Raw genomic sequence first — 17,452 nt, forward strand, 5'->3', positions numbered from 1 at the left:
GCACAAAGGTGAGTTATCTATGATGTTACCCTACACCACTTAGTTGTAAAATAGTTGCCACCATTTTTGGTGTTAAGATACACAAAAAAATAATTTATGTGGCAAAAGGACCGAAATCGGAATCAAACGGATCAACTCCATAGCTTAGTGCAAAATACCCGGATAATCAAATGAATCTGGGACATAAGAATCTTTTTTATTAATATTATTTTTTCATGTTATTATTTTTATTTTTTCATTCTTAAAAACTTTAATTATTTATTAAAAGCAAATTATGATAATATTATAGGTTTCGTTTTTCTCCGTATAAATGTCATCAAAACTTTAAAATGTCAAATGTTCCTTAAAAATGTCATTCAAAACTTTTAATATTTTTTAAGGTTTATCATATTGGGTTTTAGAGTTCAAAAAAGCGTTGTCAAGGACATATCTCTGAATAACTTTTGAAAAAAATTATTAGAACGTTCAAATTGTTCTCAAAAGTTATTTTATAACAAGAATGGGGAATAAACATCCTATAAATAATTAATGGTTTAATATAAATAATATATTAAAAAACGAAGGGGCTGAGATTACTTCCAGGATACTGGAAGAAACTGGAAAAACCGGAAGAAATAAAAAACATTTTTACGCAAAGGAGAAAACAAAAAGTGAACAAAACAGTTATTTATTGATAAGAATAATTTGAATTTGATCAAATAAAATTCATTATAATACCAGAGATTTAAAAATTCTTGCATCTACTTTTTTAAAGGAAAGATAGTAAATATTTTTTTGCAATTTTTTAGTTACATACAAAATTTTAAAATCTTTATATCATAGTACTTAATCGATGACTTGATCATCAGTAATTGATTATAAAAATTCGAAGACTATAATTAGAATTTACAATAGGAATTGTTGCAGGGATTATGATTAGTAAAGTATAGTATAAAAATTAGCATTATAAAATAAAATAAAATTAGTATAGTATAAAAATTAGAAGACTATAATTGGAATTTACTATGTGAATTGTTGTTGTGATTATGATTAGTAAAGTATAGTATAAAAATTAGTATAAATAAAATAAAATAAAATTAGTATAGTATAAAAATTTGAAGACTATAATTGGAATTTACTATGTGAATTGCTGTAATAATTATGATTAGTATGTAATTGGCGGAATCAACAGTATTTATAAATTTTTATTTTGATATTTCACTATTTTTTATATATAATTATAAAAATAAACTCTATTATACCCTTTTATGTAATACTTGCGGCAGTCCTCCATATTTTGAGGATCAAAAATCGAAATTCTTTGACATGCTAATGCAGAGAAGCATGTTATCGTGTCTGATTTCGTAACTTAAAATATGTCTACACTGATTAAGCAGAATATTTAAGGTTAAGCTCTCGGACCATTAAACATAGACATAGTACTTGAAAATTCAGTCAGTACGTCAAAGTTATTCAGGATGGCATCCTTTTTTTTTTTTTTTTTAATTTACATCCTTTAGTGTGAGTCAAGAAATAAAACTCAATCTTGATGCTACGAGGGTGTAGATTTTAGTCATGTAATTAAGTAGTACAGATTTTAAGTCATGGAATCACAAACAAAGACGTACTTTTTCTGAATAAACACAATTTTTTTAAGCGAATTTGGATAATTGACCCTCAAAATATAGGAAATATCTGCAGTTTAGAAAAAATTTTTCCCAATAGTTTATGTCGAAGTTAAGATCCCTTAATTTTGGACTCTTCAATGTTAGTTTCACTTTCTGCATATTTACCCATCCCTTTTAAAGTTTTAAGGCAGAATGAATATTTTGCCCACAATTATAAAATCTGTTTATCCAAAGTTAATTCCTTGTAAAAAAAAACTTATAATTTTTTGTCCTATTTATTATTTTATTTAATTAAAAAAGCATTCCCTCAACAGCCAAGTGTAGGCCAGGGAGTCATGGAAGTTGAAGCCTCACAATTTTGTGACCAACTGCATAACTGTGGCAATGTGGTCGTCATTGTGCGCAGACCACTAGCTGGTACCCATGGAATTGAAGATGGGTGCGTTTCAAGCTGCTACTGAGAATTGATCCAAGTACTTCACAATGACGGTTTAGTGTCTTAACCACTGAGTCATTTTATTTAATGAGAGTTGAAGAAATATTCAAGTCTGCAAATTTTTAAGACAATTTAAACAATGTAATTTTGAATAACAAAATAAAAAAAATTGAGCGAAATTGGTCTAATACTTCCTGATTTATGAAATTTCTACTAAATCCATAGTTTGAAATTCTATTTCTCAAAAGCTATTTGAACAATTCTGTTTGAATTTTGACACTTTAACTTGCATAGTTTAAAATGATCCAAAAATTTGTATGCCTAAAAATTCATTATTTTATCTAGCCTTAATAACTAAAATAATAAATAAAATTAAAAAAACTAGTAAAAATTGTTTTTACTTGGTATTTTCTTTGAAAATTTTACAATTAGATGCTAAGTTTTTCCTATTTATTACCAAGATTCTTACAATACTGCAAAATGGGAAATTAACTTTAAGGGACCCATACTGTCGACAGCTCTCCTGACTAAATTGTCGGGACCATATTTTCCTGATTACGAATAACTCTTATGTTTTGATACTCAAAAATTCAAATTCGTAGTAAAAAATGTATGTTTATTCAGAGAAAATACGTTTTTGTCCCTGATTCTGTTGCTTAATTAACAGTCAGCGATAACTAATTAGCATATCTGCATTAGCATATTAATATTCACCCCTTAAAATACTGAAAATTCAGACCGTTCGTTATCTTTATACTGACTACCTCTTAAAATCTGTTCAACTTGGGGTCTTCATAGTTGCATTGAAGTTGACAGCATACTGTAGTTGTCCATCATGACTTACTACTGTTCCCGATTTCCGCTTCGCGTCTGGTTTTCTATAGTTTTTAACAGCAACGTAATCTCCAACTTTGAATTATCGATTTTTGAATTCAAATTCCCCTCTTTGGATTATTTCTTCTGCCTCTCTTCTAAAATCAGGTTCAAGCGTCACTAAGTAGCCCACACATAATCTAATCTACGGAGACAGCAGGTGTGTCCCACTGATCACTGAGATGTTATCATTGAATTAATCAATGATAACATCTTTTTCAAGTCTATTAATTTAGTTTTCCACGCGATTTTTTAACGTGAACGATACCGACCTAGCTCGGTGAAAAACTGGTACAGCATAAGGTTTTAATTTCATTTCTACTTCACAGTTAGTTAAATATTTCACCTAAATTACGATCAGAAATTTATAAATATTTATCAAGTAATTTCTTTCATTTTAAATTACTCGATCTTCAAAACATTTTAATATAATTCCAATCATAATTAGTTTCATAAAGCCAATCGCGTCCAAAAATGGTATCTAAATCTTCCTCAGCTATGTATTTCGTTTTTGGTTTCGATACGCTACTATTACTGTGACGTAGCCTAAAGGAATAATCTTTTCAGACTCTTAGTTTATAAGTTTTAGAAACTAATTTCAATGGATGAATTTCTTTTTTCGAAATTTTTTGAAATTTCTTTAAACTCATTACCGAAACTGTTCCGCCTACATCAAATTCCATTCGAACTGGTTTATTTAAATTTTTACCGTTATCACAATAGGAGTTTTTATTGGTTCCTCCTCATTTACGAAAACATTAACTGGTTTTAATTTATGCAAATTAATTTCATCATTATTTTCGCAAAAAATGTGTCCAACATCGATTTTTTTTTACTCGTCCAAATTAATTTTTCTTAGCATAACATGTCTTTCCGATACATCCGATTTTCTTACAAAGCCCGCATTTAGCTTAAATAAACTCACAAATAAATTTATTACGATCACCTAAACAACGCGAACAGAAATCTATTCGATCTGTTTTTCTTTGAACGAAGCACATCTGGGATTTTGGTTTCGGATTGGAATACTTAATTGATGACCTACTTAAAGGATGTTTTATGAGTTTTGTGAGTTTCGTTTTGCCGCGCCTTTAGAGATCAGACGTCAGCGATTTTCCGCAGTCTCAAAAGCTATTTTCATAATTCCTAAGCTATTTTTAGAGTATTTTTCGTTATCAATGTCATCTTCTTCAAATAATCTATCAAGAATTGACTGATCCCTTAACACCAATGTAAAAGCATCCCTGAACATAGTGTTAAGCATATTTTCTGAATATTCACAGGGAATAGCTAATGCACGTAATTCTGAGATATAATTATTTATCGTTTACCCCTCGCGCGAGTATTGCTTATAGTTAAGATGCTAGTTTAAAATCTATTTGGCATCTTGGCAATTGTAGTTGGCGCGGCAGATCAAGATACATAAATATTCCATTTTTCTTCTTTTGTGGGGAATGTGGATTTATGTCAGTTAGTTGTATTATTCATTCAACAGATTGCATACACAGATGCATTTATTACAAATAAAACATGAAACACATTTAGAATGCAACCGAATGGTTGACTATTAGTTATGAATGAGATCTCATATATCTCTGGCGTACTTACGTCATATTATACCCAACGCAATTACACATCATCGTGTTAACCTGTAATAAAGTGTTCGTTCACTTGATAGTTTGGCAAGGCCCGACGTAGCGTAGTTGGGCCCGGGACAAAAACTTCTTAGGGGGCCCTCCTCTGCTTCACTAATTCAGTAGTGAAGAACTGAACGTCATAGAGGTATTTAAATTTTTCACCTCATTATACATACATAACAAAAAATTGATTAGTACCTAAAATTCCCGTTATTTCGAGGAATACGCAAAAAATGAAATTAACGATAAGAGGTCAAAACTCTCAACTTTTTCGCTGTCTAAAGTTTATGGTCTAAACTATTTTACTGTAACCTCCCTCCAATGGTCAAGCGAAATATCGTTCTGTCTATTTTACTGATTTTCTGACAATTCTATGTCCATCATGCTGAATGCAGTTTTCTGATTGTTAATTTTGTCATCTAGCTGCGAATAATTCGCATCCTTGCTGATATTAGGGCGGAATTCAGCTAAGTTTATCCAATTACGATGGCTCACTTAAGCCAATCAGAAGCCTGTATTTTGGTAAACATATCGTATTTTGCGATGTGAAAAAATGCAGCATTTTGAATGGCCAAATTTGTCCATCGTAATTGCAAAAATTCAGTTGAATTTCTCACTGGAAAGTCATGGATTTACGAAATATAGTTTTTTTGTGTTCATACGATAGATTAATGATGAAGCTGGCTTAAATCTGACGGATTTTAAACTGTACAGATATTTTCTTTTAAAAAATTTCATTAATGAAGGAAACCTAAAATAAACCTTCTATTCGATTTGGGGGCCCCGTCTGATGTGAGCCCCGGGGCAACTGCCCCGTATGCCCCTGCATTTGTCAGGCTCAGAGTTTTGGTCTTTAAACACATGACTCAAAGCAGTATTGCACCATAGTTTTTTCAGTATAAGAGTGATGTATTTTCTTTAAGAAATTCAGAAAATTTCTTTCTAATAATTATTTTTTAGTTTTCATCTGATATGTCAAATAACTTGAGAAATTTATACTATTGCTTAAACTAGCTAGAATTTTCAAACTGTTTAAAAAATTATAAATATATATATATAAATATATATATATAAATATATAGAGAGAGAGAGATGTGCATTTTTAAGTNATTTATATATATATATATATATATATATATAGCTTCACTTCAGTTAGAAAAAAACTTTTTCTTCTGAAGCAATTTTTTCCGCTACGAAAGAAACTTATGTCTTCCCTGTTTATCCCATCAACATTATTCGTTTTCAGGCAAAATGTTTTTGCGTTAATCAATTATTTAGACTCTCAATATTCTTTGAAGTAAGCTCCTTTCATAAATCGAATATTTTGTTAAATTTTTTTTCATTAAATTTAAGAGACCATAGGAAACTATTTTGTTCAACATTTTTTCTTTTAATATTATCTCTTTATGCGAAAAAATATAAATTGCAGAATCCCCATTGTAGAATCTTTCACTCACTATATGAATGAATAAATTTATGAGATTTTAAGACCTTAAAAATATGAGGGAGGTTACAGTAAAATAGTTTAGACCATAAACTTTAGACAGCGAAAAAGTCGAGAGTTTTGACCTCTTATCGTTAATTTCATTTTTTGCGTATTCCTCGAAATAACGGGAAGCCTTAAAGCGAATTGAAATATTGTTGCGAATAATAATAAAATTCGCTTATCCAAAGCTAATTCCATGTAAAAAATCTTTTTTATAATTATTTAGTCCTTTTTATTAACTCATTTATTAATAATCGAAAAAATGCTGAAGAAACACACATTTTTACATCATTTTAAAAACTGTAATTTGGCTTTGGAGGTTTCAAAAGTTAGCTTTATGGTAAACGTTTAATGCTACGAAATAAAAATGAAACAAAAACACAGAAAAAAATCCAAATTGCAATATAATTAATAGAGTTCATTACTGGTTAGTAAAGTACTATAATTTTATAATCATTTGTCATATAGCTCAAAAATATTTATAGGGAGTTCTCCCTGGTCCACAATAGTCTGTTGTGGAATGCTTTATTTTTTACTTTATAACTTAAAACGATGAGTTATAAAACGTATGAATTTATTATGAAATTAGATTAAATATAAGAAAAGATCTATCTAAAACTAAAAAAGGGCGCCTTAAAACTTACTTTAAAACTTACCTTTAAATCACAGATAGTGTAAAAACCCGTGAACTAAAAGTTCACTAAAACAATTAACTTAGTGAAATAAAAATTAGCTGTAATACTGAAAACTATGTTACTAAAATAGGCATTTGAAAGTTATCCAGCAAAAATTACCTAATATATCCAAGTGCAAAAAACTCATTTTCAATCCCTGATTAGCTGTATAAAAATAATATTTCAATATTGAGTTGCAATGGGTCAGGAATTGGAGCCAGCATCTCCTCGATAAGAGAAGGCCTCTGCACAGGTTACCATAAACGAGAAATCAAATCCTTTAGTAGTCCGATCGTAGTGACATATTTCGTATTTCTTCTCTACTGCGCAATTTAGTTGTCCGAACTCAGTGACACATTTCGTGATCTGCGTAGTATATGTTCGTTACATCAGATTGCTAAATTGATCCCTGCGGAGGCCTTCCTTTTTCAAGAAGGTGTTGTTTGAGCACTCGAGACCAATGAGGTGATCAGGTTCGAATCTTAGTGATGACTGGTCGATACGAGCAATGATCACAGTGCTCACATAAAATAACTTCAGTGGTAGACAGATTATGGGATGGACTCCTAACCATAGGATATTTTCGCAATTTTCCTCTCCATGTAACGCTAATGCGATTAGTTCAATCAAAAAATCTTCAACGAAGGCTAGGCTGTGCAATGCTTTAACCTGGTGTTTCCTTATCTTCTAGGTATGATTCAAAATGACAAGACTAAGGAATTGAATATTGATAGTTGTAAACCACAAAATAACACCTCTCTTCAACACTGGTTATTAAATAAAATATCACGAAAATAATTTAACAACTATTGCATAAGATGTCAAATAAATAAAGTTAGAGAATTATTCGAAGTTAAAATATAAAAAGGGTATTTTAATACCCTTTGTCTTTTTAACTAAGTAATAATATTCAGATTGAAACATTTTTAGAACTATTTTTTTAAGTTTTACCCAAAAAAAAAAATATTTAGAAGGATTTCTAGTTTTGAAACATTTTGAATTTTATTAAATTTACCAAAACACACACAAATTTTCAATGAAACGTTCCTAAACCGCTGATATTTTTGAATACAAACAATTTTGAAATTATATAAAATATTCACACTTTAATTTGTCTTTAGAATAGACTAGATTTAAAGCAAAAGAAAAAATAATTAATTTAAAATGCAGATTTTAAAAATCTCAAAATTTAAAATTACTTTCTATATTTTAAAGTCTGAAATATAATTTCACACCTTATCACTATAAAGCTAGAAAAAAATTATTGATAAAAAGAACATTCCTCTTATCTCGTTGTCGTAACGATTTTTTAATGTTCATTTGAAAGATAGTCTTTTATTAAACATTAATAATTCTCAAAAATGTTACAAATTTTGTGCTTCGAATTCAAGATTTAACGAATTAGATTTGATAATGTTTTAATTTTGTGGTTCTTTTGAGCAGTTCTATCCGTAATTTATATGTGTCCACCAGCCTAATATACATATTTTAATTAAAAAGGAGTGAAAATGAAACATGTACATGAGGGGTTGAAAATCAATATTTAAATGAGGAAAAACATAACCTGGCGACTCTCTTTCGAGGACGGCAAAATTATGGATGATAAATCATCTTTAACTAAATTTAAAAACGGTGTAAAGCGATTAAATCAGGCAAAAAATGTCGGTGTATTTAAATCTTGCCTTCCTGAATGGTGACAATTTGATTGGCATTTTTTTCCAAGTTTTAATATAAATTTGCGACATCTAATCTGAGTTAATTTTTAATTCACTGTTGACAAGATTTTTAAAAATTTATTTAGAGGAATCTCTAATCATCTTGTATGATGGAGGGTAGGTAGGTACTTTATTTACGTCACACAAGAGCTGCACAATTGGCTATTGGCGACGGTCTGGGATCCGAAGACATGGCATCGCAATTTTGATCCACTGCAGAGTGGATGGCTCCACCTCCTTGGAAGCCCTTCGACCTTCGTGTGAAGTCGAGCACTTTACGGTAGAACAGTTTAATGAGGACCGATACCACGCACACTCGGATCTTGCGCAGACTGATCCAAGTAGTCCCCCATCCGCTTATTGGCCGGAGCCAGTGATGCTTGACTTTGGTGTTCAACTGGGAGCCATGTCTTTACAATCAGTTCACTGCGGGACCTTGTATGATGAACACATTATTGTTGTAATGAAAATTAAGTAAAATTCGCCAAGAACTAAGTGAATATCCTTGTTGTGCAACAAAATATTCCAATACTGCAAGCAATGCATTGTGTCTTGTAACAGCATGCCTTTAATGTATATACTTAAAATTTTTGCCAACAATGTAGTCAAAAACTCATACACATTATATCTCAAATTAATATTTAAGCTAGAAAAGAACAAAAATACTGTTTCAATCTGACGCATCACTACTGAGGAAAACGAGACTTAAAATATTAAAACCAGTGTGACTGACTTTTAAAATTTGGAAAAATGTTTCTAATAAACATCCGTCAATTCCTTTGTTTCCTCTGGCAAACTAATAAGTTTTGATGGTTTTCTTCCCACTTTTCTAAGTTGTGATTCGTTAGACTGAGATGACATTTTTGTTTTTGTTAGTTCAAATATTTGCTTGTGACATCTAATGTATGCGCTTTTTTTATTTTATCTTCGCAGCGGTTATGAAAATATATAGCATTGCAGAGCACTGTGTAAACATAAAGAAATTAGGGACTTATTTTTTCTGATACTAATGCTATTCAATTAGATGCCTACATTGCTTTTATTTATTTTTCACCATTTAGAGTAACTTAATACTTATTTCTGTTGATCATTTTAGTTAATCGCATCTGTAAGAAAATGTGTATATAATAATATAGAAATTAAAAGATTAAATCTTCATTTTCTTAGGTCTCTGGATGAAACAATTATAACATTATTTTTAATTTCCTTCTCTAGTGGAGGTAATAAGGGCAACACTAGCTGCGTCAAATAAAGACTCAGAAACAAAACATACGTGACTTATTCTTAAAGCCCATTCATTAAACAAAAGATAAGGAACTAAAAAGATAGTTTATGCGTGATACCATTCGCGAAATAATCCGATTTTACCCCCCCCCTCATTAGCAATTATACAAAATATCTCCTTTACACAAACTTTATGTTACATGGTTGTAGTGATGGTTAATACTTGGTATGCGTCCCATTCGATCAAATACAGTCCGTAGAACGCCTAGGCATGCTGAGCATCAAATTATCGAGCTTAGGAAAGATTACTCCGCTCAGCAAGCAATTCAGTTACACATGAAGAAAGTGATAGACGGATCAAGCTCGTCGCCAAAGCATATCCAACACATGCTCTATAAGAATCAAGTCTGGTTATAATGCTGGCCATTCCATACGTTTGATATCCTCAGATTGAAAAGTTTCGTTTACGATGTTTGCTTGGTGAAAAGAGCATTGTCAGCCTTAAGCAAAAAATCGACGCCCATAGCATCTTTAAACATGTTGTTCCAGAATGATGTCCCCATAAATTTAGCCTATCATAGTTTCGATTTGAACATGCAGATCTCATCTGGAGTTCAGAATAATTCCACCCCAAACGACCAAATCTGCATCACAGTAATAGTGTCACGCAATGATGTTGTCTTGATGGTAACGTGTGTGCCTTTCATATGATGTTCTTCATGTCAATGTCCCGACGTGAATCAAACTGCGAGATAAACTTGGACTCATCAGAAAGCATCACATTAGTATAGACCCTGACAATATCCACATTGCAAGCACTCTACTCCAGATTAATTGCTGGGGACAGTGAGCTACCATAAGAGGAACACTTCTGACCGAGCATATCGACCAATATTTCCCAAACGTCTCTACACGATTTGCCTTAAAACTGTGCCACCCGTAGCTGACGAGCATCATCTTGAAACCGGTGCCAATGGCAAGAAATGACGCTCTGGGTAATTCATCAGATGCTTTTATCTGATTACGCCCACATTCCAGATGTCCGATAATTATACCACGTAAAAAATTATATACGTTCATCACCTTTGTCATAACTATTCGGTAATGATAAATTAAATATTATCATAGCCCAATTATTTTTTGTTTTTTTTAGGTTTTTATAGAAATTTTATATTCATTTAAACAGCTGACAGGCCTGTGTAGGGATCAGGAAACTGGCCTTGCAACGGAAAGATTCTGGGTTCAAATCTCGGACGAGGCATGGATGTTCTTTCATTCTCTGTACTATCTGTCGTTAAAGTGGGAACAACGTTGATCCATCTAATATGGTGCCCCTGAAAGAGTGACCAACAAACCTGCCCTTTAAAATGCCAGAATTGACGAAATGTTAATACGGCTGGGCATTGGAAATAAAAAAATATATTCATTTAAACATGTCTTCCACGAAAGAATGGGGTATTTTTTCTTCCCATTTTATTACATTTGAAGTCACATAAATAATGTTTGAAACAATATTATAATGCAATAAAATAATATTTAAAGTCCTTTTTATAGCTTTTAAGATTGTTGAAAATTTCCAAGATACTGTTATGAAACATGCAAATCATTGTAAAAAGTAAAATCAAAATTAAAATATCTATTTTTGAAAAAAAAAAAATTCATCGCACTTTCTTTCTTAGAAAAAATCAGTTCAATAATTGTATCCATGCCATTCAAATTGCTTTGCAACCTTAATAAGATGAGGAATTAACCATTTAAGATGAACTGTGCAAGCAAGTTTAAGAAGTCAAATTAATATTTTTTTTGTCGTATGCCTGTTCAGGCAGTGGGGGTGCGATTGTTCCTGTTTTTCAATAGCGCCATCTATGACCAGGAATTCGACTTCTGCCACGCCATTCACACAACCACAACCCGTTTATAGGACGGGTCGCATTCGCACACGAAGGAGAAAGAACATAGAAGAAACAGAGAGAGAAAGAAGTTTCCATACCTTGCCCGGGATTCGAACCCAGGACCTTTCTGATGCAAGGACAGTTCCCTGCCGACTACACAGGCCGGCCGGCAATTAATATGGTGGTATCATATTAAGATTGCAGTGAGTTTGAACGAATTTATGGTTCCGATGCAATAGTTGAGCAATAAACCGCTTTTTTGAGCATTTAAGAAGGAGTATGATATAGATGTTTGGCATTTTACAATACAAAAACATAGGTAATCATTAAAACAGATTGACCTGCTGATTATGGAATCACACCACAGTGTTGGAATTTTCATTCTAAAAATATGGTAAGATAACCGACAGCCGTCTGTCCATCTAATTAACCGAACATACATAACCGTAAAGTACATATACGGTTTTGATACCATTTACAACTAGTATGATTAAATAAAAATGAATAGAAAATTATACGGTTTTTTAGCCTTTTATAACTAGCATGGTTTCGAAACCGTAAAAAAGAAATTTAACTGGGTATTGGAGATAATTTAGCACCTTTATGATGCCACCATCTATGCGTGAATGAAAGTATTGTATTCTAATAGTGCAGGGTCACAAATTGGAAAGCGCAGGTACTGGAAACTCTTCATATGTTGAAGAGAATGAAGGAAATATTGTGGTGTCAACACTAGGACTCGAACAGCCATTCTGTGAGTCACGAGATTGACAGATTAACCCTCTCGGCTTTGTGGCTAACTAAGTGGCGTCATTAGATGGGTCTAGTTGGAGCGAGGAAATTCTGGTTTTTTAACCGTATTGGGTGAAAACAGTTATTAAACGATTTTTCTCAGAGTTAATAATTTCAAAATTTCTTTTAATTCGATTTCTACCTTTAAAATCATTTACAAGTTTCATATTATATTGGAAATTTGTCGTCAAACATTGAAAGATATTTCACGACATTAATACACACCAAAACTTTCACATTTTTTGTTATAAAAATATTTTCAAACAAAATAATAGTTTTTTTAGCTCCATATCAGATCAATAATATCTTACAGAATGGCGCAGGGAAATGTGAAAATTTGCAGAAACGCAATTTTGCTCAAATGAGCAGAGGTAAAACATAAATAGTAAGCTACTTATATTTTCATAACAAAATGTCACAAATTGTCTTCATAAAGATGACATTTGAGAGATTGGCTGCCTTTGTCAGCTTTCCGTTTCCGTGAGTCGCCATTTACAGCTAATTTCAGAATTTTCTTGATGTCATCGTTATTTCTTTCTATACATTATTAGTTTTTATATAAGCACGTTTTGAGCTATAAATATAATTATATAAAGTTCAAATTAAGAAAATAGTTTTATATTGGGAGTTAAAATTCACAGTTAGATTATACGTATTTTAAAAAGAAAATTAATGTGTTTTTCAAAAATTTCCTGTTATTATTATATTGCAATTTATGAACGTAAAGTATATTGCTTTTCGTACATTGTAATATACATAGAAAAATATAAATTATTTTCTAGTATATTTTGTATTATACTTATATATTACTAGACAACAAACTCAATCAAAACTTGATTAACCTATTATTTTATTTAAGAAACGTTAAAAAAGGAAGAATAATATTTTACTTGAATAAACTTTATATTTTTGTTTTGTTATTCACATGCAAGCAATTATTGACTAATAGTTTATGTGATATATGATCGTACAGTAAAATTAAGTTTAAAAAATAAGCTTTCAAACTAATATACGAGTAATCTTGCATAAAATATCTTGTTTTGGCGAGAAAAGAATGATACAAGAAGAGAGAATACTCATTTAATAGATAAATGTTTTTAACGCTAATTCGAACTGGACCAGAAGATACATAAAAAATAGTATTTTTTATTCATACTTATTTACACATTGCTATTTAATTTCTAACAAAATAAGAAAGATATTTTTCTCTTGTATTTCGTACGCTGAATTGAAGGAGGCAAAATCATAATTCATAGGATAAACAGTTTAGAGGTAATAAGGGTTACGTTCATGCAAAGTCAAAAATGGTATTTTAAAAAAATCCTTGCAATTTCTAAATAATTAATCCTATTAACTTTTGCTTGGTCTCAATCTAATCTGTGAAAGGAAACTACATTAAAAACAATACTTTATTTGTCTATATATTATTGTTTGAGTTTCTCCCCACCTTTACCCCCGTAACAGGATTTTGTGAGAGTTTTATTGTATGCTCCTTAAGACTTCTACACAGTTAGAAAATTGGTTAAAAAAACAATTGATTTAATTGTTATTTTACCATATTCAACCAAAACAGTCAAATAACCATAAAAATAGTATTCAAACTGTTAACAATGGTTTAGTGACTGTTTTCACCTAATAATGTTAAACAAGCTCTGCTCCACAGCCAATGAGAATCGAGAGCATGTTCTTCAAAATCTGGAATCTAAGCCATGTGATAAGGATTGAGCATTCCGATTAAATCCCAGCGTTGATATTATAATATTTCCTCCATTCCATTAACACGCATGGGGAGTTTCTAGTCTCCAGCACTCCTCAATTGGTACTCCAGGACTATTGGAGAACGAAACTCCAATTCACGTAGAAATGGCAGCTCCACACAGCAGCTTAACACAAAACTTCTAGCAATTCCCATCTCTCACGATAGATGGAACCATTATATAAAATAATTAAGCCACATTCTACAGTTCTCTCGACAAAACACAACTGAACCATAATCTAAATCTAATGTCCATTACTTAACAAAAAGCCTGGCATAAACTAACTCAAATGTTGTCCAGTTAAATTCTTATGGTTTTAAAACCATGCTAGTTGTAAATAATTTTAAAAAAACGTACAGTTTGGAAATTCACGGTTTTTAACCAGACCAATATTAAACAGTTTCAAGCCCCTGAAGGTTAAAAAGTGTTCGTAATCATAAACTTACGGTTGATTGGATGGGCAGACAGCTGTTAATTATTTTACCGGAATTTTAGTGTAAAGGGTACTTACAACATCCAATGAATTCCGCATTGTCATTTTCAAGGCTTCTACCTCAAGGCCGGATTGATCAAGTAAATACTTTAAAAAATAACCTATTTATTGATTCATCAGGAATTATATAGTGGTGGTACCCAATCGAGTGCTTGTATAAAACTTTAGACTTACCAAAGAACAAATGCATTAAATAAATTTGAATGTCAATCATTAAAGTTAAAAGTTTATTGAATCAACATAAAACGTGAATTTTATGAGGTATTTCTCTGATTGTTTACACATTATATTAACAAATTGAAATAGCTTACACGTATAACAACAGATTATGCTAACATAATATTTTTTTTTTACAGGACAGCAAGTCAAATGCAAAAACGATCTATGGAGAAACAAAGGAAAATCCAAGCTCTGGTTGCCTTAGGTAAATCAAAGCCGGATATTAAGACGCCTGTATCTCAAAATACACTTTTAGTACAAGAAAGAAATGATATTAAAAGCTTTGCAATGGGAGGCGTGGCTGGAGCTGTCATCGGTTCAATAGCTGCTGTTACTTCAACAAGCGGACAACCAAGTGACATTAGTCCCACCAGAAATGTTAATGCCGGAAACTTAGAAGAAAATAATTCAGATGATCGCTCTAGCAGTGTAGGCTTTGATTCTGACTTCGATGAAATGCTTCAGCAAAGTGATGAAATTAAGCCTGTAAAGAAACGGAAAAAGTATAAGAAGAAACCTTCAGCAGGAATTCAGATACCAATACCACGTCTTGAAACTTCTTCACCAACTGAAAAATCATTCATGAGTTTAATTCTTCCTACACCAAATTTAACCGTTACATCATCATCAACAGGTTCAACTAAACTTCATTCGTATCCAGGTTCTGAAAAAAGCTCACCAAATGTACAAAATTCGTCAGAAAGCCGTAATATTTCGAGAGTTATTGAAGAACCTCCTATAACTTCACCATTCGATCCATCAACACATGAAAAAGGAAAGATCTCTCTTGAAACGGTAACTGAAGCAAAAATAAAACCAAGTAGCTCTAAGGATTCCTCACTTAAAACACTCGAAGTAGATGTGACACCAAAGGATACAATTGTTGAATCCAATTCTGGTAAGACTGCAACGAAATTACTTCCAGTCGCTGAAGAAAGTGAAGCAATCAGCCCAGAAACAAAGTCAGCCCAAACGTTAGTTTCAGCTTTAAGTAAAAAGATCCGAGTCCCTAAAAGAAAAAAGAGCAGGAGTAAAAGGCATAAATCAAAGTCAGAAAATCGAGCTCGGAAAGCTCTCAGGACAATCTCTTTCATTTTAGGAGCATTTGTAGTTTGTTGGACTCCATATCATATCTGTGCTTTAGTTGCTGGTTTTTGCAGAGATGCTACAGGATGTGTAAACCATCATTTATTTTATTTTACTTATTTCTTATGTTACGCAAATAGTCCAATTAATCCTTTTTGTTACGCTATGGCAAATCAACAATTCAAAAAAGCATTTACGCGTATTTTAAAGGGAGATTTTCATAAAACTTAATTCTTCCAATTCATTCTCTCTTTCAAGCCCGCATTTTTGAAGAAACTTTTTGCAATAATCTATTAGAATTCCTAAAGGTATACTAAAACTATTACAACTCTTAATATTTTTGATCTCTCAGTATGAATGAAATATAACTTTTAAAGATGTACGAGACCAAAAACATTTCAGTTATTTATAATAAAATGATGTTATTATTTTTCAAATGATGTAAAATTATGTATGAAAAATTATATATTTGAAATAGATTTTAGAATATCATTTACTACTAGTCCATCGTTAGTTAATGAATGGAGGGAAATTCTTTAAATGTTGCCTTATACTTTTACAAATGAATATTTATATATATATTTATGTATATTATAGCCCTCAAAATCAAATTTAGTGAATATGGGCCTTTAAAACAAATCAAAGAGCATCAGGCTGAGCCATAATTTATTCATAACAGTGCCGATTCTATCCCAGACACTGCATTACGCATAAAAATATATTCTGTCCTGATCTACCTAATTATTCATTCCTTTCTATTAACTACCGCGTTTCATTAGTTTCTTTAATTTTTTTTCTTGAGAACTGAGCCTTTTTTTTTTATTTCTAAGCAGTTTCAATTTCCACCCTTCTCTTGTTTTGCTGTATTCGAGTACTCGGATTATGTTTATCTTTCTTTAATTTCATCTGTGAAGAGGAAAAGTTCATTTACTTTAGAGTACTTATTTGCTATTTTTTACAATTATTCTAGTCGAATATTTTCATTTTATACAACAATTCGAAACAAACTTGTTTAATTAGACTAGATCGCAATGTCTTTCCAACGATAGTCATATTCCGTGCAAGATTTATTAAAAGATCATATAGTTTTTCTTTTCTTACATTTTTCAAGAAAACTACAGATTTTAAAGGCTACGTATTCTAAGCTTTGCTTGAATTGATCCACTTTAAGAACAATGCCTCTGATTTCAGAGGCAAAACTTTAGCTTTATCCTCGGAATTTTAAAAATGCATTTGCATTTCTGAAATTTAAAGATACTTTATACCCTTAATGAAACACATGTTTTACAGGTACAATTAATATATATCTCTTATATAGTACCTTTATAGACTACGTGTATTCAAGGGGTAAAACACATGTTTTACTGGTACAATTAATATATATCTCTTATAAAGTACCTTTATAGACTACGTGTATTCAAGTGGTAAAACATATGTTTTACTGGTACAATTAATATATATCTCTTATAGAGTACCTTTATAGACTACGTGTATTCAAGTGATGCATGCTCCATTACATAATCATTAACAATAACAAAAACTAATCAGGGTAGTCCGTTTT

General features: G+C 31.4%; 1 protein-coding gene across 1 annotated transcript in view; it reads left to right on the plus strand.

The window, feature by feature from the left end:
- Positions 1 to 16,594, plus strand: part of LOC107457561 (muscarinic acetylcholine receptor) — a 66,359-nt gene extending 49,765 nt beyond the window's left edge. Inside the window, exon 3 of the mRNA XM_043045548.2 lies at positions 14,943 to 16,594. Coding sequence (XP_042901482.1) covers positions 14,943 to 16,122 — 1,180 coding nt within the window. The 3' untranslated portion in view covers positions 16,123 to 16,594. The remainder of the gene's footprint in view (positions 1 to 14,942) is intronic.
- The last annotated feature ends 858 nt before the right edge of the window (positions 16,595 to 17,452 follow it).

This window comes from Parasteatoda tepidariorum, chromosome X2 (genome assembly GCF_043381705.1).
Source record: "Parasteatoda tepidariorum isolate YZ-2023 chromosome X2, CAS_Ptep_4.0, whole genome shotgun sequence".
NCBI lineage: Eukaryota > Metazoa > Arthropoda > Arachnida > Araneae > Theridiidae > Parasteatoda > Parasteatoda tepidariorum.